Raw genomic sequence first — 24,478 nt, forward strand, 5'->3', positions numbered from 1 at the left:
ATCACTTTAACAGAGATCTTTTCCATTGGCATGTGCAGCTTAGCAAGTTCTAATATATGCTTACCCCAGGGATGTGTATGAATCTCTGGTTATACAGTGTTATGTGCTGCTTATAAATATTTAGCTACAGATTCTCTTATGAATGTTTTGATGTTTGCTACAGCAATTTATAAAGGAGATAATAATGGAGCTTGGCAATTACAACAAAAGGGGCGCCAATCAAGGAACTTATGAACTAAAACCTGAATATAAGAAAACTGCAGAAGACATGGAGGCGGATTAGTTCTTTGGCATTTGGAAAGAGAATGTCTTATCACAAGGTTGTTTACAATGACCCTCTTTCAAAGTTTCTAAATCACGTATGGAAAGGGAAGGTTATTTGGAAAGCGATCATATGTTGGAGAAACAATATATATTATAAAGGGTAAAGGTTCCATGCAACCAGGAAGTTTGGGGTACGATTGTGACCTCCATATTTAATATTTCACTGCAATTACAGAATGAAATCATTTGACTTCCAATTGTAAATATTTAGAACTCTGATTCACAAGAAGTAAATTTTGACCTAATATTTAATTTATACTCTCTGCATATTAGTTATTTGTCAGTGAGAGTTAGAATAGGCCAGTGATTCAAATAATGGTATCATTGTGCTACGCATCCTTAGGGAATGGAGGAGCACGGCTCATATTGGTCAGTTTTATTGTGTCCATTTGCATTTGTATCTCTTGGTTTATTTATTTATTTACAATGCGAGGTTTTGAACTAATGGCCTCCCCAAAGAAAGCCATGCCAATTCACCTTTGTACTGTGGGCTCTCTTGGTTTTACTATTACAGATCTATTATTGTAATTTGTTCAATTAACAAATTCTTTATTTTAAAAAGAACTTATTAATTCGCCACATATTTTCCATTGGCCCTTTCCTTTGGTGGTCTTATTCTTCGTTTCAATTGCTGAATTAAGGCTTGACAAGACACAATAATGAAGTCACCCAAAATCATGGGTTCATTATTTAGGTATTTGCACAATTAGGGAGTCAATTGTTCAACGTTTTTGAAACGTGAGAACTTTGTCTTTAGCCTAAGCCTTTGTGATAAACATACATTAGTTGTTCAAAGTTCTTGGAACATGAGAACGTTGTCTTTAGGCCAAGCCTTTTCATAAATATATGTATGTTATTAAGTGTATTTAACAAAATAATATTTTAAAGTTTTAATAGGATGTACTTTACATAATACATATAGCGCCAATATAAATTATATATAAGATTATTAGAATAATAATAACTAACGTTGTACAAAATATATATTTTAGAAGTTAAATAATTAACACACATCATTGTGGTAATGTCAAAGTAATTTTTAATAAATTCATATATATTTATGTAATAATACTAAAAAATTAGGTAAGAGTCTACAATACAATGGTAAATTGCAAGTTTGAAGTCTAATAAATAATAATAATAAATTACATGTGATAATAATTAATCTTGGCTTTAGCTTCTTACTGATAAAAAATTAAATTTAAATTATTAAATTATTATTAATTTACATAAGAAAAGTGTACATATAAATTATAATTTTTGGAGTTTTAATTGTGAGGCAATAATTTTAATTTGAATGATTTGTATACTTAATGAATAAAAATAGATAGGGGAACTTTTAGATATGATGTTTTTGTTCGGTTGTCTTATGTGATTGAATTGCTTATAGTTATTGTCTTGTACGCAAGTAGCAAAAAATTGTCATTTAAAGTGTAGTCCAAAAATGTATATTTCTTCTTGTTATATTACTAGTTCATTTTGACAATAAAAAATTTTGCACAATTGATATGTAATGCTCTTCATAATTGTGCACCATTGGTACCATTTAAATAAAATAGTCAATCTAAATCCTAACCCTTTTTAAAAAAATGGGTGTTTATTTGTCCACTAGATAATTTTTTTGTGGACTTCAAATTAGTAAAATCCATTAAATAGTAGTTAAAACAAAGAATATAGATTGTAATTGATGTTCTTCCTCCAAACACATCAAAATTCATATATTTGAATATTCTTCAGTATATTAATCAGCTAGATAGAATTTCTACACAAGTTGTTTGGACCTTCTAGCGAAACCAAATGCAACCATCATGCGCATGGTCCATGTCACAAATATTGTTCTAGAGCACGTCAATGTGATTCTCAAACCATTGTTTAACCTCATACACCTAGTGATGCCTTGATTTCCTTTGATCAACCTAGGCATGAACGAAAGAATGAAGCTAATTTGAAAAGTCTTAAAATGAAAAACATGACAATTCTATTTGTATGTTAGACTCTATTACACTTAATTTAGACAAATAAGATACTCTTGATGATGCTTTTGATGCTAGCAACGATATATTCATGGTTCTATTTTTGATAACATGTATGTACTTTTTGTTGTTAATAATGATTTTTGCCAATTATGTTTTCACAACAATTATCTATCAATACTAGCACACATGATAACCTATCTTCAAACCTTGTTTGAAACTAGTTGTTCCATCTTTTGTGTTTGATGTTGCTTCTCTTGTGATTTTCCCACCTTCCTTAAATAATATGGTATGCAATACACTAGACTAACTCTTCTTGTTTGGTGGACTATGTTTTCCTATGGTAATTTACTTCCCTTCTAATGTATTCAATGTTCTATGTTGTATGTTTTGTTTAGAGTCTTTAAATGACTTGTTATATCATTGGCTCAAGGTGATAAAGGATTAGAAAAAAATTGCATACATTCTTCTATTTGTATCTCATTTTTTTTATATGTTGTTACATATTATGTCATACACGTGCCAATATTGTAAATGTGCCTTTGTGTTGTCTAATTGGGGATGATGCAAAATGGTACTCACCTATTCCCTTTGGTCTTTATGATGCTGACCAAAAAAGACACTTCGAGGTAACTCTTACATGATTTTCTTAAAATGTGCTTGTAGTTCTAACACCTTTGGGGGCTGATGTCATTACATTTTGATATAATATTTCATTTATTATCATATGATCATACTAAATGTAGAGTTGGTAGATTACTTTCATGCTCCTTTTTTGTGTTCATTTCCCTTGATTTGTCCTTTCTAGGGCCATTTCACAATATAAATATTTCTTGTGGGTGCCTGCATGTTTTGTTAAAACCATTACTCCTAGTAAGGCATTTAAAATCAATTTAATGCATGGGATTACATTATGCTTTATGTATCGCATCTTGCACATATGCATTAATGTCATCTTTTAGCAGATCCTTAGAATGTTCATTCTTTTCATTTGGTCCTTAGATTTATTGCATACATTTGGTCCTTTGATTGACCACCTTTTGGATCATTACTTTTTTGAAGGACAAATTCTTGTAGATGGATTAAATTAGCATGACACAATTTGCAAGAACATTCAATGCCATCTTTCATGGTGCTTTCTTTTGTGTGCTACAAAATAAGACCTCTCACTAGGATACTCTCTCTCTCTCTCTCTCTCTCTCTCTCTCTCTCTCTCTCTCTCTCTCTCTCTCTCTCTCTCTCTCTCTCTCTCTGCCCCTCGTATTATTATTATTTTATTTGATGAGGACTTAAGCCACTTGCAAGCTTGATGTTTGTTTGTCTCCTTCAACTTTGTAAGATTATCCTATCCATTCAATGTACTTTATCAAAAGCATGAGATTATTAAAGTGGCAGGTAAATCTATCATCTTAAAAACTTAGAGCACATAATTGGAGGCTCTAAGATATATTATAAACCATTTTGGCGATTTCAAGGCCTAGGTGTTTTTTTTTGCTTGATTTGAACAACTCAACTTTTTTTCCTCTACATTCTATTACACCCTTAGATCTTGTAAATTTTTGAGGCAGTTTTACCTCGATTAAGTCAAGTATTTATCTTATTCCTGTACTAAGACGACAACCTCAAAAACCAAGGACTAAGTCGACTTAATCCTAGTTTTCAAGACAAAATTTGGCTCTGGGCTTCATGGAAAGTTTTCCTCCAAGGTTTTGGTTTGTGGTTGGACTTGAGAAAAATTTAATCCCACTATAAGTATAAAAGGATATCAATTAATCTCATTTTTTCATAACATATACAAGGCAATTTTAGGATAAAGTGCTTTCTCTCACAATGCATTCAAGTTGTGGATTGAATATTTGAAGGAAAACATCTAATTCAAGATCTCTAGGTCTTTGTTTCTTTAAGATCAATTCAAGCAAATGAAATCTTCTCTAATTGATGCAAATTTTCTTTCCCATCATAACCAACTAGAGAGATTATTAATCAAATAAGAAGATTGACACATCCATTCTTCTTTCCTATCCTTCTTCATGAAGGATACCAAGCATATCAACATTCTAGATCTACAATTAGTGATCATACATTTATGCATTTGTTAAGGCATCCTTGATTCCATTATACATTTCATTCCAAGATGTACACATACAAGCATCTTCATGGATATGACAGATTCCCACAACCATCTATGAGTGTTTCTCATGCAAGGTGAATCTAACATTTTACATTACCTTCCTAAGATATGCAATTTTGAAAACTCAATTAGTTCAAAAATAAATAAATAAATGTGCATGTGGAGAGTGATGAGGAGTGATGGATGTCAGTTGGGCTAGGGCTCAATCCCTAGCCTATGTTTGTTGTTTTCCCTTTTTGTTGATATTCTTCCTTGTTCCTTTTGGATTGACGACTATTGGACAAAGTCAGTGTAAGTTCCAGATTTTGGAGAGCATTTGAAAACAATTTTGGATTGGGTTTTTATTTTTTTCATGGCAGGGCTTGGGATTTCTTCTACATTGGTGAGGACAGATGGTTCTTCTCCAACTGTGCATGCAATGAGATCTGAATCATTTTATTCAGGGGAGAGCTCGAAGATGAAAAATGTTAATGGTTTTTTTTTGCGTAGCCATGATCACCCTGTTATGGTTATTCCTCCAATGACGGTGATGGAGGACATTGAATATTGGGCCAAGCATGCTTTAATATGAAAATTTCTTGGAATTTGGATTTCCTTATTTGCTATTGAGGCATGGATCTGTCACTCATGGTAGGTGGAAGGAGATATGTAAATCATGCTGGCTGGGAATAGCTATTTTTTTAATTGTATTCTAATGCATGTCTGATCATGATCATGTTTTTGAAGGAGGGCCTTATTTCTACAACCATGTGGGGTTATTTGTCAAACCCTAGCATCCAAGTTTTAATTTTGCTGAGGATCTCCCTTCAACAGTATCAGTTTGGATTCTCTTGCCTTGCCTTCCCCTAAAATTCTGCCAAGAAGACATCCTCTGTCAAATTGCTACTTTGCTAGGAAAGCCAATTATGATTGCACATCAATCCCTCGATAAAAAGGTAATTTCTTTTGCTAGAATTTATGTTGAAATTGATTTGAATAACCCATTACCATATTTTTCAAAAATTTGTCTTGGGGCTTCTTCCTGGGTGCAACAGTTAGATTATGAATCCCTTCCTTTCTGATGTTGGATATGTCATGAGTATGGTCATTTACAGTGTCAGTGTCCTCACAACTTGACTTCCAAAGGAGTGGATGTTCTATGACTGACAATGGTGGTGGTCTGGCAAATGCTGTAGGGAAAGGACAAGCTCAGATGGATAATACAACCAAGGGGATGAATCAACTTGATACTACGGGAAAGGGAAAGGCTCAAACATAGGATAAGGATGGATTTATCCCTGCTAACCCACGAGCTAAGGACCATGGTCAGAAGAGGTTTTTGAAAGATAGACAATCTAATTTGGGTTTTAATCACTTTGAGGTGGTGGATAGTATGGTTCTAGAGGAGGGCATTCCTCCTAGTATCTCTTCTGACCCGATTTTCCCAGATGAGGGACTTTAACCTGATGATGCTTGTGGGGCATTCTAGGTTGTGCTACACCAAAACTATGAGGTCTCTATAGCTCCTGTGTCTGATCCTCTAGTGACACTTGTGGTCTCGGAGGATAATAACATTGTTTTGGAAAACTTGGTTAAGGATGTGATACAATCTGGTAAGGGTAAGGGGTCTCCTCTCCCCTTGGGGTTGATGCATAGACCTTTTAAGTAGGTTGGCTTTACTTTGCTAAGTTGCCTTTACTTCTCTAAGGAGTGGGCACAAAACAAACCAAGATAAGATTAAACTCACAAGAGATATATTGATAGAGTTTGGGTTAGTGAAAAATTTGGATGCTCATTTTCCCCATTCTACTTAATGATGATTATTCTCTCATGGAATGTTAGGGGGTTGAATAGCACCTCTAGACAAAAGGTTATTCAAAATTTGGTGATTGATCATTCTCTTGATGTTTTTTGTGTCCAATAGACTAAGATCTCTATGGTGTCTATGATCTGATATGCCTCTAGTATTTGGCCTCGTGGGCAATGCTAATGTGTTGGGGCTACGGGCAGTGCTGGTGGTTTGGTTATCTTTTGGGATCCACAAAAAGTTTCTCCCCTTGGCTAGGTTTCTTCTCACTCAGCTCTCTCTAAGATAGCTTCTACTTTGGACTCAAGAGAGGTAATCATGATTACTAATGTGTATGCGCCTATTGATTTTGTGGGAAAGGAGGAACTTTGGAGGCATATTCAGTATGTTAGAAATTGTCACCCTTTCCATCCTTGGGTGTTAGTAGGAGACTTCAATTCAATTTTAAGTTTGGAGGAGAAGCAAGGTGGTTTGGCTAGATTGGGGTCTTCTACTCTTCTTTGACATCACATAGTGCTTTTGCATCTCTATGATGTTAAGCCTTCTAATGGTCTCTATACTTGGAATAATCGAAGGACTGAGGTTGATGCTATCTTATAATGTTTGGATAGATTTCTTGTTTCTTGTTTATGGGTTAGTGGCACTCTTACTCTCTCTTCAAAAATTCTGGACTGCAGGGGTTCTGATCATTAGTCAATCAAATTTTTTGCTACTAGGGATTTTATTGTAAAGTGTCCACCTTTTAAGTTCCATTGATGTGGCTTCGTGCCTCATCTCTTCATGATCTTGTTTTATGTTGGTGGAGAGATGGCACTCTTGCATATGGTACTGCTATATTTTCATTTTCTAAAAGGCTTCAATATGTTAAAAGGCAGCTCAAGATATGGATTAAACAATGTTTTGGGAACCTTCACTCTATGAAGAGGCTTGCTCAAGAAGATCTTGATGTCATCACCAAGCAGATTAGAGATCGAGGTTTCTCGGAGGATCATGGAAGGGCTCAATCCCTAGTTTCTAGAGTTCTAGAAGAATGGGAACTTCAAGAGGAAATATTTTGGAAGCAAAAGGCTAGAGTTAATTGGCTCCATGAAGGTGATAGGAACACTTCTTTTTTTCATAAAACTGTGCAATCTCACCAGAGTCAGAGTAATATCTCTTTACTGATTAATTCTCAAGGTATCCAAATGACTTCCTTGCCAGCTTTGTTCCGAGAGACTACTCGATACATTTCTACCTTCTTCTTTGAGGACTCTCCTCCTATTGATAATGAAGAAAATATTATTTTGTCTTGTATTCCTTCCCTTATTACCTAGGAAATGAATGATTATCTCATGTGATCGATCTCTTTGGAAGAGCTGGAGGAGGTGGTCTTTGGCATGCCTAAGGGAAAGGATCTTGGTCTTGATGGATTTCCAATTGTGTTCTTTCAGGAATTCTGGGACATCATTAATCATGATTTTTTGGAGGTGGTTAAGGAATCCTATTCTAGCAAGCAGATGCTTCAGGCATTGAATTCTACTTTCCTGACTCTTATTCCAAAAAGAGAGGGAGCTAATCAATTGGAGTTTTTTAGACCAATTACCTTATGTAATGTGGTTTACAAAGTCATAACTAAGTTGATTGCTGAGAGAATTAAAAAGTGGCTCCCCATTATTATCTCAGAGGTACAAGGTGGTTTTGTTGCTAGAAAACAAATTCTGGATGGGGTGGTTATTGCTACTAAGGCTATTCACTCTATGACTAGTTCAAGGGAGTGATCAATGTTTGTTAAGTTGGATATGGCTAATGCCTACGATAGAGTTAAATGGAGTTTCTTGAGGAATTTTATTCTTACCTTTGGCTTTAACTCTAACTGGGTGAGTTGGACTGTGAGTTGTGTTACTTCTACCTCTTTTTCAGTTCTTCTTAATGGTCAACCTTCCTAGCTATTTGATGCCTCTAGAGGTCTTGGCTAGGGTGATCCTCTCCCCCCCTATCTTTTCATCATCATGGCTAAGGGCTTGGGTGGATTCCTTAAGTATCAGGTGTCCCAAAATTCTATTCAGGGGTGGCAGTGGGGTAATGGTTTACCTACTCTTTCTCACCTTCAATTTGTTGATGATTTTGCTCTTGCAAGTTTTGCTAGGATCAAGGAAGTTGAAGCCTTTCGACATAATCAGGATATTTATTTGGCAACTTCAAGCCAAAAATTTAATGAGCACAAATCTTCCATTTACTTTTTTAACATTCATGATTCTATTCAGCAAAGAATTGCTGATATCCTGCAGTTTTAGATTGGGTCATTTCCTTTGACTTATCTTGGCATCCCTATTGTTGTTTCTAGGGAGCCACAACTCTTTTGGAAATTTTTTATTAGCAAGCTTCAGGATAAGGTAAATCATTGGATTCATAGATGGCTTTCTACTGCTACTTGGGTTACTATTCTTCAATATATTATTCAACATCTTCCTACTTATAGAAGCATGGTTTAGGCTACTCCTATTTACTTTCTCAAGGAGTTTGATGCTCTTTATCAGAAATTTTTTTGGAGTGGTAATTTTCATAGCACTAAATGAAGTTTGATTAATTGGGAGACTATTTGTAGGCCTAAAAGGGAGGGTGGTCTTGGTCTTCGATCAACTCTCTTGAGTAGTCAAGCATTGGCTACTAAGCTTTATTGGTGATGGTGCTTTGGACAACATCGAATTTGGGCTTGTATTATCATCTGTAAATATTTTTGTGGTGTTGATCCTTTCTCTATTTCTACACTTCCTCTTGAAGGTCATGACTCTATGGTCTAGCATTACTCTGAAGACTAGTGCTCTATTAGTCAAGAGAAGTTTGTTCTAGATATGTAAGGGAGGTTCTAAGGCTTTTTTTTGGGTTGACGCTTGGGATGGATTCCCATCCATATTATCCATGGACCCTCATCTTTAGACTCTCTGTGGTTCTTTTCATGCAGCTGGATGGGATAAAGTGCCTCATTTCAAGACTCCTTATCAATTGGGACCTAGTTTTAGTTATAGATGGAATCACTCTTTTGATTGGCGTCTTGGAGGCACAGAGGTGGATCGTTTGGAGATTTCTCATATTTTGACTTCTAGGGAGTGTTCTTTGCTAGGACCAGATGTTTTGGCTTGGGGAGGTACCTTGTCTGGTAAATATCATGTCTTTGTTGGGTATCAGGAGATAACTTGACAATTATTCGGGGATGCCGAGGTCCCTTGGTGGAAGCAAGTTTGGAATAAAGTTTCTTGTCCAAAAGCATTTTTTTTCATGTGGCTAGTGGCTCACAACCACTGTCTTATGTGGGATAATCTTTGTAAATGTGGATTTCAAGGCCCCTCTTATTGTGTTTTGTGTGGTAATGGGGAGGAGCCCATCTCCCATCTTTTCTTCCATTGCTCCTTTTCTACTCAGTTATGGAACCTTTGGTGGAGTTCTAGGCATGCTTCCTCTTTGCCTAAGTTCCAGGCCTACTTGGGCAATGCTCGCTCCAAGTCTTTTCCTCTCCATGCTGCTTGGATTGCTAGCCCATCATTCATTCTTTGGCATATTTGGCTGGAGAGGAATCGTTGAATCTTCCAAGATGTTTAGATGGGTGCTATGCATCTTTGGTGGAAGATGTCACATTCTCTTCAGGAAACTATTCAAGTGAATTGTGCACTAGATGGGGGTATGGATCTAGCTAACCTTGCTATATGAAATCACCTCAATTTTCATCTTTAGGATGGGGTTGCAACTCAATGGTATCAAAGAGTGCCCAAGAATACTTGGCAATATAGGAAAGGATGGGTGAATCAGGAGGGGCATTGGAATCCTCCTCCTCATGGAGTTCTAAAAATTAACACTGATGGTTCTTTCTAGGGGAATCCAAGCCTTGCTAGTATTGGGGGAGTGGCTTGTTGCAATTCATATGAAGTTAAATTCTTTTTCTCAGTACATAAGGGAAATTACACAACAATATCATGGAGGCTTAGGCCATTTTATATGCTATGGAACAATGTTGTTTGTGGGGATGGCACTAGATTATTTGTGAGCCTGACCCCCAAATGGTGGTGAACTTGCTTTCCTTGTAGAAGCTTAAGGATATTAGTTGGCAATGGGCACTGTTGTTAATTAGACTCTTCTCTTTTGTACCTCTCTTGAGTTTATTAGGTTTACTTACATTCCTCATGAATGGAACAGAGTTGCTAATTGTTTGGCCAAATGAGCTTCTAGTCATGTTCCAGGCTAGAATATTATGGATAGGGGGTGACTTCCCTTTGAGCTGGTGCAAGAATTTGATGAACTTGTTGCTTAGGATAGAGCTCCTTGTTAAGCTCTTCTTGTTGTAATCTTTTCTATTTTAATAATTTTTTATCCTTCTTTTTCCTAAAGATATGCAATTTCAACTTTATTTCAAGACTAATTCCTATACAGGGGTTTGACCAAGGCATGTTACCCATTTCCATAATCTTTCCCCTTCTTTTATGTGTCAAAATAATTCCTTGAGTTGCATATATGGATTCCAAAGTTTTAAAGATAGTCGTGGGCCCTCATATATCTACATAAGATTTGGAGCTATTGGGACTAAGTTAAATAGTCAATATAGTCTTGCAAATTTTTTCTAAAAAATTTCATAGTAGGTAGGTATAGACCTCAGGCTCCCATTTGGAGTTATATATGATGTTGTGATGTGGAGCCTAATTAGACTCAAAGGTTTATTTGGTGTAGTTTTCTCCCCAAATTATTTCTATGGGGTTTTGGAGGCAACACCACCAAGATAGGGGTCAAGGGGTAGCACCCCTGCGGGGTCTTGGGGTAGCGCCCTAGGTGTAATGCCCCCATTAGGGTTTTTTAGGGGCAGTGCCCCCGAAGCCAAAAAAACTGTTATATTGTAAAAGGCATTGGCTGCTATTTTTCTTATTGGACAACTTTTTCTAACCCTAATTTTGTAAGTGACAAAAGCTTGTATAAAAATGCTTAGGGTTAGGGATTTCATAATGTAATGGTGATATTGTAGCTTCTTGTGGTGGTATTGAGCTGTAAGGGATTGTGAATTGTAATCACTGGATAATAATAATAATATTGGACTTGATGTTGGTGGAGGTAGTCCACAAATTGGGTGAACCACGTTAAATCTTGGTGTCTTATGTTCTCTTTCATGCGATCTACTATTTTTTAGTAATGGTTATATTGCATGCAATTGTTATTTCTGTCTGAGGTTAATCTTAACAAGTGGTATTAGAGCTAGACGATCGTCATTTTTTTAGCTAGACCATCACCATTTTTTTTAACGATCCTTTGAAGGAAGGTCTCACGATTGAGTGGGAGCAATGACAGACGAGGGTAAGCTAAAGGTTGAGAAGCTTAATGGGTAAAACTTTCAATTATGGAAGATGTAAATGTAGGACTATCTTTATTAGATGGACTTATGGAAGCTGTTGGAAGAAAAATCCAAGAAACATGGAATTGTAACAGATAAGGATTGAGAGATTTTAGACACAAAGAACTTGGAAGCATTCAATTATGCTTGGCACTATCAATGAAATTTAATATTACAAAAGTGAAGAGGATGGAAGAGTTGATGTAAACCCTAGTGAAATTGTATGAAAAGTCCCCCGCTTCAAACAAGGTATTTCTCATGAAGCATTTATTTAATATGATGATGATAGAAGGTGGATCTATTGCAGATCATTTAAATGAGTTTGATATTGTTACTAGTCAATTATCTTCTATTGGTATTAATTTTGATGAAGAAATCAGGGCTCTCTTAATTTTGTGTTCTTTTCTTGAAAGTTGGAATGGCTTGGTAATGACTGTGAGTATTTTTTTTTCTAGATCTAATACCCTAAAATATGATGATGTGATCAATGTTATTTTGAGTAAGAAAACTCGTAGGAAAACCTTAGGTGGTTCTACATCAGGAAGTGCTTTGAATGCACAAAGAAGAGGTAGAATGACTGAGAGAAGAAATAATTCTAGAAATTTGGTAAAATCAAGAGGAAAGTCAAAGGGGAAGAGGTCTCAATCTAGAGGACCAAGAGATTGCTAGTACTATGGTAAACTAGGGAAAAAGAAGAAAGATTGTTGGACTCAAAAGAACAATGAAGGAGATAAACCAGAAGGGAACAAGGAGGCAAATTTGGTAAGTAACAAATCCAAAGAGGATGCTTTGCTTCTTTCTTTAGGAACTATTGATGATTCGTGGATTTTAGATTCTGGTGCTTCATTTCATGCTACACCTCGTAGAGGTTATTTTATTGATTATGTTCAAGGGGATTTTGGGCTTGTTTATTTGGGGGATAGTGAACCCTATCAGATTGTTAGAAAAGAAAAAGTTAATATTAAGTTGTAGAATGGAAATCATTCGCTACTACATGAGGTAAGGCATGTTCCAAGGCTGAGTAGGAATTTAATTTTAGTAGGGCAACTCAGTGATGAGGGTTGTGTAGTTACTTTTAATGATAAAAATTGGAATATTTCAAAAGGTTCCTTTGTAGTAGCAAAATGTGTGAAATTAGACACCTTATATCTTTGTATAGGTCATACCGTTCCTTCTACTTTGATTTTTTTAGAGAAAAATGAATGGTCAGGACAATTGATACAGTTGAGTAGGGAGAACAAATTGTTGCTGTAGATTATGATATTATAGTATTTTGGTGCAACAAGCTTGGGCACATGAATGAGAAAGGTATGAATATACTTCATTCAAAGAAAGTTATACTAGGTCTAGAATGTATTACTATGGATTTGTATGAAAGTTGTGTGTATGGAAAACAAAAGAGATTGAGTTTTGTGAAGACTAGGAAGGAAAAGAAAAGTGAGAGATTAGAGCTTGTGCATATAGATGTATGGGGACCAACTCATGTAACTTCTCTTGGTAGCTCCCATTATTATGTTACATTTATTGATGATACAAATAGAAAAGTATGGGTTTATTTCCTTAGACAACAATTTGATGTATTTCAAACTCTTAAGAAATAAAAATGCTTGGACAAAAATAAGTTTGGTAAGAAGTTAAAATGTCTCAGATATGATAATGGCGATGAGTATTGCAGTCATGAATTTGAAGATTATTGTTCCACTAATGGTATTCATAGACATAAAACTATTCGAAGGACTCCATAGGAAAATGGAGTGGCTAAATGCATGAATAGGACTATAATGGAGTGTGCAAGAAGCATGAGGTTACATATAGGGTTGCCCTTAACCATGTGGGTGGAGGTTATCAATACGGCTATATATTTGATTAATAGAGGCCCCTCCACTCCTTTGGATGGTGGTATTCTAGAGGAAGCATGGATTGGCAAGAAGGTCAATTATTCTTTTCTCAAAACCTTCCGTTGTGAAGCATTTTCTCATATAGATTCTGACACTAGAACCAAGCTGGAAGCCATGTCAAAGAAATGTTTTTTTTTTTGGATATGGAATTAATGAATTTGGTTATAGGGTTTGAGATTTTGCAAATTGTAAAATTGTAAGAAACAAGGATGTCATATTCAATAAGAAAGTGTTGTACAAAGATATGTTGCAACAACATGAGAAGAAAGAAGATGATAATTTAGTGCTAGATGATATTCCAAAAAAAGATTTTCCAACAATTTTTCATGATCTACAACAACCACAACAATAAATAATACACACACTAGTGAGTGATAGACAAAAAACAATGCTATGTAGACCTCTAGAAAGATTTTTCCCTTCCTTGTATTCTATTTTACTTACTGATGCTAGTGAGCCTAAATGTTATGATTAATCTATGCAAGTGGATACACAGATTCAATGGGAGTGTGTAATGAAAGAAGAAATGGGGTCTTTGCTAAAAAATAAGGCATGTAATTTACGCAAATTTCCTATAGGTAAAAGGGTTTTACAAAATAAATGGGTTTACAGGTTGAAAAAATAAGATGGAGGCAATAAAAGATTTAAAGCCAGATTACTGGTAAAAGGATTTGCATAGAAAATGGGCATTGATTTTTATGAGATATTTTCTTTCTCTTGTTGTTAAAATAACTTCTATTCTCACTATTTTAAGTATTGTGGCTACTAAAGATTTTCATTTCAAGCAGCTTGATGTTAAAATAGCCTTTCTTAATGGTGATTTTGATGAAGAGATCTATATGGCACAAACATAGGGATTTGAGGTCAAAGGTAAGGAGAACTTTGTGTGCAGATTGAAGAAAATTTTATATGGCTTGAAGCAAGCACCTCGACAATGGTATCCAAAATTTGACAGTTTTATGCATGAACACGGATATAGTACCTATGTCATTAAGATCATTATGTTTATTTTAAGAGGTTGGATGATGATAGCTACATTATTTTATGTTTATATGTTGATGATATGCTTGTAGTTGGGTCTAACATGAATCAAATTAAGGGGTTAAAGGAACAATTAGCACATGCATTTTCTATGAAGGAATTTGGGGCAGCAAAAAAATCCTTGGTATGAAGATTTGCAAAGATGGAAGAACAAGAAATTGACATTATCTCAAGCTGATTATATTGCAAAGGTGTTGCAACATTTATCTATGGAGAATGCTAAAGCTGTCAACACACCTTTACCTAGTCATTTGAAGTTGACAAAAGATATTTGTCCCAAGACACAAGAAGAGGAGGATAAAATGTTTAAGGTACGTTATGCTTTAGCTATAGGAAGCTTGATTTATGCTATGGTATGTATGAGGCCATATATTGCACATGCAGTAGGAGTTGTTAGCAAGTACATGAGTCATCTAGGAACTGACCATTGGAATGTAGTAAAATAGATTCTTAGATATTTGAGAGGTACATCCAGTAAGTGTTTACACTTTGGAGGCTCTACTACAACTTTATAGGGCTATGTTGACTTAGATTTGGTAGGGGATATTGATACCTGATAGAGTACTATAGGTCATGTATTTACTAATGGTGGGTATTAGTGAGCTGGGTTTCTCATTATAGAAGGTTAATGCTTTATCCACTTTAGATGTAGCCAAGGAGATGATATGCCTTCAGTTCTTCTTGAAAGAATTGGGACGCCCTCAGAAGGATAATTATTTGTTCACAGATAGCCAGAGTGCCATTCATCTTATAAATAATTTAGCTCTACATTCAAAGAAAAAACACAAACAGTTGCAGTACCATTTCACTTGGTCAGTTTTGGATAATGGATAGTTAAACTTGGAGAAGATACATATAGATGACAATCCAATGTATATGTTTACAAAGGTAGTGACAAGGGAGAAGTTGAACTCCTCTTCAAATTTGGTTGGTCTTCTCAACTAAACAAAATAAAAGAACAATAGAGTCTAGGGTGGTTTGATATTCCAATGGGAGCTATGAGTTTAGCAGTGCTATGATCAATATCCAAGTGGGAGGTTATTGTTGTGGAGTCTGATTAGTTTCCAAGTGGGAGATTGTTGTGATGTGGAGCCTAATCAGACTTAGAAATTTATTTGGCATAATTTTATTCCCATATTATTTCTACAGGGGTTTGGGGGAAACACCCCCAAGATAGGGTTAAGGATCAGCACCCCTGTGGGGTCCTAGGGTAGCACCCTAGGTGCACTCCTAGTTGTAGTATAGGGTGGGATCAAGGGAAAATGCCTCCACGGTTTTTTTTGGGGGGAAGCTCCCCCAAAGCTAAAAATGCCCTTATATTATAAAAGGTGCCAGCTACTATTTTTCTTATTGGATAACATTTTCTAGCCCTAACTTTGTAAGCAACAAAAGGTTGTATAAAAAGGCTTAGGGCTAGGGATTTCATGATGTAATTGTGATATTATAGCTTCCTGCAATGGTATTAAGTTGTAAGGGATTGTAGATTGTAATCACTAGATAATAATAATATTGGACTTGCTATTGGTGGATGTAGCCCAAGGATTGGGTGAACCACATTAAATCTTGGTGTCTTGTGTTCTCTTTTATGCAATCTACTATTTTTTGGTATTGGTTATGATGGTTTGATTTTCCACAGTGTAAAGATTTTCCTAAAATATGTGTGAAAATTAGATAGATCTATATATATTCTACAAATTAGAGTTTGGTCTTTTCAAAATTCATTAACCCTAAGAAAAACCCTAATAAAAACCAAATTTGTGCCCTAAGTAAACCCTTTAGGTTGTATGCGTTTGAAGATTGAGCAGGAAAATCATTTTTGAAAAGAGTATATATTCTCGGGAACTTTTAAAGTTTTTCTTTTGGCTTCATATTTCCCCAAAATTTTCCTCAATGTCAAATCTTTTTAAGATATATGGTGGTTGTCCTATCATTATGGAAACTTGCGGTCACTTTATCTCATGTGACATGGTGTCCTCCCACAAAAGGAAAACATGATGGGCCAAAAGTGAATATGGCGCCAGAGTTTCTGCCTATCATTAATGAACCATGTGAACATAATGGACTGTCTGATGTGTCAAAAGATTAGTAAATATAGTCATACCTAGAGCATGTGTTATTTTCATAGTGCCATTTTTTTTATAAAATTATGTTAGTCGCTATGTCGCCACCGAAATGTGTAAGAGTTTTGGTGGTAGTGATATGGAAACCTCCTGGGAAAGTGAAGCATGGCGAGGTTGTTGGTGTAAATAAGTATTTACTATTTACACTTACTTAAGTTTACTTAGGTTAATGCATTATTTTATTATTTTATTTTGTGAGACACTTAGGAGTTTGTGCACCTTGTGAGTTGTCATATTGACAACACAAGAGTCCACACCCCTTTTATGCACATGGTGTCGATAAAAAATGAGTTAGCACACTAATTAAGCACATGGTTTCTACAACCTTGTCATTCTTATCCACTCATCTAGAATGATGGATAAGGCATGTGCTTAGTTGTCATGATGCTTATCTTATCTCCTAGTTCTTTCTAGAGACATTCTAGGTGCTTCTTGAGAGGCCTTTATATACAAGCACTCTTAGTGTGTTTGTAGATATTGAACAGAGAAATGTATTAAGACATACTCAAATTAATTGATCATATCCATTTTTGGTCTACAGTTGTGCTTATGTTTGAATTCTTAGTTCTTTGGTGAATTTTTCCCTAAGGAAACTTCTTACATGGTATCAGAGTTTGGAGATTTTCTCATCACATAGCCATTCAAAACTATTGTTGTTTCAGCACCTCAGCCTGAATTTGGAGTACTGTAAAAATTGGGAGAGCCTAGAGCCAGATTTGACCTCACGATTGTGTCCAAAATGCTGATTCGGTGAAGATCAACTATAAATTTGGCTACTTTAGGCCAAAGTTGACCGTGAGGCAATTTTTTTTTGAATAATGGCACCAAGAGGCCCCAATTTGCAGTTTGGGTATGGTCATTTGCAGATCTATTTAATTAATTTATTGGATCTATAATTTTATTTCTCTGCAATTATTTTTATTAGTATTTTCAAAAAATGTTTTTCCCCTTTGGGCAGCTAGTAGAGAATTTTTTTTAGCAGAACCGGGCTGTCAGATCTAGGCCTTGTGCAAAGGAATATTCTTTTATTATAGAGAATATTCAATTTTATTTCAGCGAGATATTTCACTAAATTTGACCAGATTGTACATAATCTGGCAAGATCACAAACTGGCCATGAAACTACACTACACTACCACCTAGTGACCAAGCTCCTCGAAAGTCTCTTGTTTTCAAAGTCACAAGTTTGTGTTTAAAAATAGTGTAGAGTTTGTTTCTCCCATCAATGTGGGACAAAACAAAGTAAAAATAGTGCTTGTTTTTCTTTCCAATCTAGTGTTGCAATCATTACCTCCAACGTCACAATTTAATTCTCCGGTGTTGCAGAGTGCAGACTTCCACCCCACAAGTAATATATTTTGGCTTTGCCATTTTCACCAACCATTTTTTTTTAAATCTACTGTGTTTTACAATTTTCAGTCACTACATAGCATTTTTTAGTACACAATGTCTTTTTCAGTGATGCGAAATATCTTCGGCCAGCGTGTGTTGTTTTTTAGCCTCTCTCAAACTTTTTCAGCACAATTTTGTATTTTTTCGATGTCTTGCAATAAACTACGGCTGCACATTTGATATTCTGGAGCCCATTTTAAAATTTATGACCCATCCACCTCCATATACAGTGGACCCAATATTTGCCACACGTATCATACCTGCCATGCAGGACAAACTTTAGCATAGAATTTTCCACGTAGATCAGTAATTTTTTGCCACATGCACTCATTTGCCACGTCAGCACACTGACTATGCTTGACACTTCATCCAAACATGTAGGAGACACATCAGGAATAGAGTCAAATTGCTATCAAATTTCTCACTTAGTACAATACACTACCATATGTGAGAGGACTTGAATACGATCTTGAGACTTCTTCCCTCATTTGTTTTATTCTCTTTCTATATAAAGATTATGAGGTTTTGGATTCACTTATCAACCTTAAGAAATCTTATCACTATGATAATTGGATGTATCTTTGGGAGACATATGGAGATCCAAACATTCCTCCATTTCCAAAAGGTCTCATACCTCTAGTTTTAGCTCACTCCTCTTCAAATGAGATCACACCTCCTACTCCTGTTGCTCCTACTGATCCCGTTCCAGCCATAGATGCTTTAGATTCAGTGTAACAAGACTTTTTATGTCTTCCCACTCTACCTTCATGTGATGATTTCCATTTTTCCATTGTAGGCCTATTCATGGAGTCACACATTGAAGATGTGGGAGACACTATTGATGATATTCATCTTTTCTTTGAGGTGAATACTTCATTCATTACCGTAGTGACAGATTCATGTACTTCAGCATGACAGGGTACATTTTTTCTTCTAGGTGATGACTTCTTCTTGTCTAACATTTCAACTTTTTTTGTAGAGTCACACACAAAAAATTTGGAAGACTTCTTTTATGATATTCTGCTTCTCTTTTCTGAGGACAATCCTTCTACAATTGTTGTGAGGGCACACTCTGACCCTCATGTCCATTCTCTATATGATTAATTCTTCTAGGTTGGTGTGATTGTGGATACTTATGTACAACAATTGTTGGAGGTCTCTTTGTCATTTGAGGAGATTGTTGGTTCTTTGAAATAGGTTCTACATCAATCCTTGCTAGATCTGCACTTCTTCTTAGCAATTTTGGAAGGAGCCACCATTAGTATCGACATAGGGACACTTGAATAAGTTTCAAAGAAACCTTTCATCATCAAGATTCTTTCCACACATAGGGGAAACATCTCACCAGTACCACAGTCATTGTTTCTTCCAAAGGGGACAAACATCATTCAATGGTCATGGATCAACTTCTACATTGGAGCTTTTCTCACTGGTGGACACCTTACATTTGGGGGGAAGGGGGGGGGGACTACCTTGTTTCCTTCTTCTCTTTTATGTGGGGGACTTTTTCCTCTTAGGAGGTTTTTTCCTTCTCCCATTTCACTTTTGTATATACTTGATGTATGTCATAATGGGGGGGAGGGGGGTCTTGATTACTCCATCCATCCATGCATCCTCTTTTCATCTCTCTTTTTGGGGGAGGGCTTTTTCACACAATTTTCTCTCTTTCTTTGCTTTATGAGAGCTTTCATATCATTATGTACATGGGTACCTAACACGGCCTAGTAGTCGGGACCCATTATGCATTTAATCCTAGTTTTTGTAAGCTTAAGGGCATTCCTCTAAGTTTCACTTAAAGGGGGGTGTTGGTGTAAATAAGTATTCAATATTTACACTTACTTAAGTTTACTTAGGTTAATGCATTATTTTATTTTGTGAGACACTTAGGAGTTTGCATACCTTGTGAGTTGTCATATTTACAACACAAGAGTTCACACCTCTTTTATGCACATGGTGTCTACAACACAAGAGTTAGCACACTAATTAAGCACATGGTGTCTACAACCTTGTCATTCTTATCCACTCATCTAGAATGATGGATAAGGCATGTACTTAGTTGTCATGATGCTTATCTTATCTCCTGGTTCTTTTTAGAGACATTCTAAGTGTTTCCTGAGAGGCTTTTATATATAGGCATTCCTAGTGTGTTTGTACATACTAAATAGAGCAATGTATTAGGACATACTCTGATTAATTGATCATATCCATTTTTGGTCTACAGTTGTGCTTGTGTTTGAGTTCTTAGTTCTTGGGTGAATTTTTCCCTAAAAAAAATTCTTACAAGGGTCAACATTGAAGAAGGGTGCCATAAAATTTCTTTGTCATTTATTCAGTGGTTTCATCATTATGGAATGTTAGAACATGCATTAAATAAGGTAACCTATTGAGAACATGCTTATTTCTTGATGCTGGATTTCTTCAGAAAATATGGTGGTCACTATGTTGCCACCAAAAATTATGATTTTTTCACCAGTAGTGACATGGTGACTTCCCATGAATTAAAACACGATTGGACTTGATTTTAAAAGAGTAGTACCAAAAGGGTTGATAGTTATAAAAGACTATGCTAGCATGTCAAGGTGGTCTAATGTCACATGCTATGTGGATCCACACTCATAGAAGGATACATGTTGATTAAAGCCTTTAGATTGAAGATGCATCAATAGTAGGTGCCATGTCACTACAAAAAATTTCTCAAATTTTAGTGCACGAGACATGGTGACCAAAGGAAAAATAGAAGGACCTACCATAGTTGCATTAAAACACTTGTGGAATATACATCGTCAGATCAGAGATGCATCAATGATGGTCACTATGTCACATGTAGAAGTTTCTCAATTTTTATGCATAACAATGTAGCGAGAATGTGACATGTGTCTGCCAGTGCCAATGGGGCTAGAACAAGTTTCCAGTAGTGGAAAGAAAAGCTTATGTGGAGAAACTTGATTAGGTTGATTGCTAACTTAGAAAATCAAAAGTTAGTCATTCATGACTTTATTCTTAGAATGTCAAATTTTTTAGAATCGATAGTGTGTTTTCAAAATTAGAAGGCAGTGCCACCCTATTTCTCCTTACAATTCATTTATGAAAATTAAAAGCTCCCTATGCGAATCATAACCAAAGATATGTTGTAAAATTTTTCCATTTCCTCTCCACACAAATGAATTTTGGAATTATAGAGAGCTAAGAGCCAACTAAAGAATTGTTCCTCGCCTGCATGAAGTTGCAAAATATTTTCAGTATCCACCATTTGTTATATAATTTTGAGAGGGATAATGAAGAGCCAGGTAAATATCCAAATCCATTAGACAATGAAGAGTTCTAGTATTTCTGTGTCACTAGTAAACATGCCTCCAAAGAAAGTTTTCTTAGGAAAGTAGATTATGCAAGTAGAAATATACATGATGACCTTCTTGAATTATTGTCCAAGTCTACAAATGAGTCTACCTAGATGAAAAAACTAATTTCTATAAACCCTAGGCTCAGGATTGTAGATGGCTTATATGATAGAGGGAATTGGGTTAGGGATGCTACCGATACTAAAATAGGGGTCCATATTTTTAAGAAGTGGTTCTCAGAAAGAAATTTCTTTTGCTCCCCATGGAAACATTTGGAATTTTGATTTTGGAAAACTAGTGGTCCCTAGTGCTTTTATGGATTCTAACCTACTAATGGCCATTACCCAAAATTTACTCAACAACTAGGATAGTGAGAAGAATGGATGGGGAATGCCTGGTAAGAATAAATCCTGAAGAAATTTGAGAATTTTTTGGTCTAGAACCATTTTCAGATTATCATGTACAACTATTGACCTAGTAGGACTAGAGAAAGAATACTTATTGAAGAAGGATAAGATAAGACAAGGTGCATTGAGGGAAAACATAGGTTCAATTGGAAATTTTTCAGTAGTCACAACATCTACTCAAGAGCCCTCTAAAAATGATTTTTTCACTTCTAGGGCCTTAGAAATATATATGACTATGTTTAGGATTTTTGGTGAAGATGAGGAAAATTTTGTGCCAATAAAATTTATGTATATGTTGATTCAAATTTCCTCTTTTGTAGTTGATATTATTTTTGATTTTGCATCCTATATAGTGGAGGAAATTCATATAGGATTAGTTGGAATTACAAAGAGCAAAGTGGAAAATTTTTTTGGCCACGATTCATTGTTAATGTACATATTCCTATTTAAAGGGGTTACATATTTTGAGAAGGAGATGGTCCTGAACCAAAAATATGAAGAAGAGGCTTTGCCAATCTAGTTGTGGAGTGCAGACATGACCTGGGATGCAGAGGAGGCTAGTCTTGTTAGGTTTGATAGGTATTTTGCTACTAGATTAAGGTGCCTCTTTTTAAGGGACAATCCCACAATCCCCAAGGCACTGTTGAATTTTATCAGACCCATGTATAATCATTCTGATTTGAAAGTATCACCTAATTGGGTAGATATCATTTCAACCATTTTTAGGGTTTATGGTTTCCAAGGGACTCCCCATGTACTACCCTACTAGGTGCCTTTGAAGGTAGGGACAACTAAGATGTTGTTGCAGCTAGGAGGATTGGATGAAGCACTATTGGATAGAAGAAATAGAGGGTCAATTTTTCCAACTTGTACTATTGCCCACCATTTCATAATCACAAAGGGTGGTTGGTTATTATTGTATAAATTTCTAGACTAGTACAAGATGGGTGTTTCTCATCCCCATTTTTCTGACACTGAGGGATTTTTTGATGTGTTTAGAAGAAGGGCTAAGGTGGGTGCAAAAGACCACCAATTCTATTTCCTTGAAGACATATGATTTCTCCCTACAAGAGAAAGAGATTAAAAAAAAGAAAAGTGGAGAGTTTATTCTAGAGTTTTGGAATTCATTCATTGTTTTGATAATAATTACAAGCCTCTTGCTAATGCAAAAATAGAGGTAGATAGATTGAATAAACTCATGAGTTCTTTTTCCAAAATCATGGAGGTCATGAATGAAAAGAAATTATTATTTATTAATTCTTTTTTAGATGAAGCCAAAGAGGTCATGAGGAGGCTATCTTTTACTCCTACAATAGGATTAGGGTACTTGATTATTCAAAAGAGACCTGGTTACAATGTGATCCAAAATAAAATAACCCCTGTAGATAAAGGAAAATAGATTATGGGATCAACCAATGTAGTTCTTGAGGAAAGACCTGATGAGTCCTCATCTAAGAGGTAGAAAATAATAAAGGAACAAACAACTCAGATTGAGGAATATTCACCTACTCAGTCCTCATTAAAAATAGGAGATGAATAACTGACTAGGGAGCAAGTGGAACAATTGGGGTCCCAAGGGGGAGTGTTCATTACTCAAGTAGAGTTAGAAGAGGGAAATCCGTAGGAATCTCCAATGGCAAGCCTTGAAGTAACAATGGAAGACTATAGAGGAGGAGAGTTGGACCTTGTAATGAAAAAAGCTACCATGAATTCATCTTTGATGATAATTTTGTCAAATCCAAAGCCTTCTACCAATTTTCTTGGAGAACAAACATGGGAATGTTTGAAGAAAGATGCAATAAGCTGAAAATAGAGCATCCAAAAATGGAAGAGGCAGATGTTCAAAATCAAATAAAGGAAGAAATGATGTAAAAATTCAAAAGCTTGAACCCTAAAGAAGGGAGATGAATGAGAAAAAAATCCAGTGTTTTGTTGCTACCCAATTGGGATATTGCAGATGCTTTAGTTTTTAACTTTGGTGCAAACAAAATGAGTATAGAGGATCAAGGGAAGAAAGAAATGAAAGGTGCCAAATTAAGTGAGGACCAGGATACATTGGTCATTTGGTCAGTAAGGAAAGGATCTAGGACTAGTTCTTCCCATCCTGATGATACCAAGTTGATAGACAACCTAATTATGAATAGAGTTGAAGAAACTACTAGTGTAGAAGCTACACATTTGGGTGTTGGATCAATCCACTTTACCTTAGCGACAACTCTAAGAGATGAAAAGGAAAGGTTGGAGTTACAATACATATATGAGAAGGCTATGGATACATACAATAAAGAAGTTCAACAAATAATTGAACATGAAAATAAAGTGATGGGACGATCCACTAGGCAAAGAATCAACTACCCTCACCAACCAGTGGAGCCTTTTAAATCCACTCCCCTCATTGAGATTCTAGATACACCAGAAAGGCCACAATATTATATTATAGAATATTTTGAACAAAAAAAGAGCAAATTATGGGCATTACATGTAGAACTGAATGTAGAACATGAGGATTATCTAAGAAAAGCCCTCATGTATTTAGTTGATAAAATTGATTGGTCCTCATTTTTTGAGCAATTAGCAATGACATCAAATATATGGGATGAAATAAAGGAAAAAGATGAAGCTTTGAAGCCAATTGTCAACAAGTGGAGTAAAAGGAGTAAAGAGGTCACCTTTTTATGTTTTTCTATCATCAATTTATCACATGATCATATAGAAAAGACT

The 24,478-nt window shown here is 35.6% G+C and overlaps 1 protein-coding gene across 3 annotated transcripts in view; it reads left to right on the forward strand.

Moving 5' to 3' along the window:
* Window positions 1–769, forward strand: part of LOC149537634 (uncharacterized) — a 64,893-nt gene extending 64,124 nt beyond the window's left edge. For all 3 annotated transcript variants that reach the window (XM_089798993.1, XM_089798994.1, XM_089798995.1), the window contains exon 9: window positions 164–769. In XM_089798993.1, the coding sequence (XP_089655119.1) occupies window positions 164–283 (120 nt within the window). In that variant the 3' untranslated portion in view covers window positions 284–769. The remainder of the gene's footprint in view (window positions 1–163) is intronic.
* The last annotated feature ends 23,709 nt before the right edge of the window (window positions 770–24,478 follow it).

This window comes from Cupressus sempervirens, chromosome 9, assembly GCF_028749045.1.
Source record: "Cupressus sempervirens isolate cs-2001-9-10 chromosome 9, ASM2874904v1, whole genome shotgun sequence".
Lineage (NCBI taxonomy): Eukaryota > Viridiplantae > Streptophyta > Pinopsida > Cupressales > Cupressaceae > Cupressus > Cupressus sempervirens.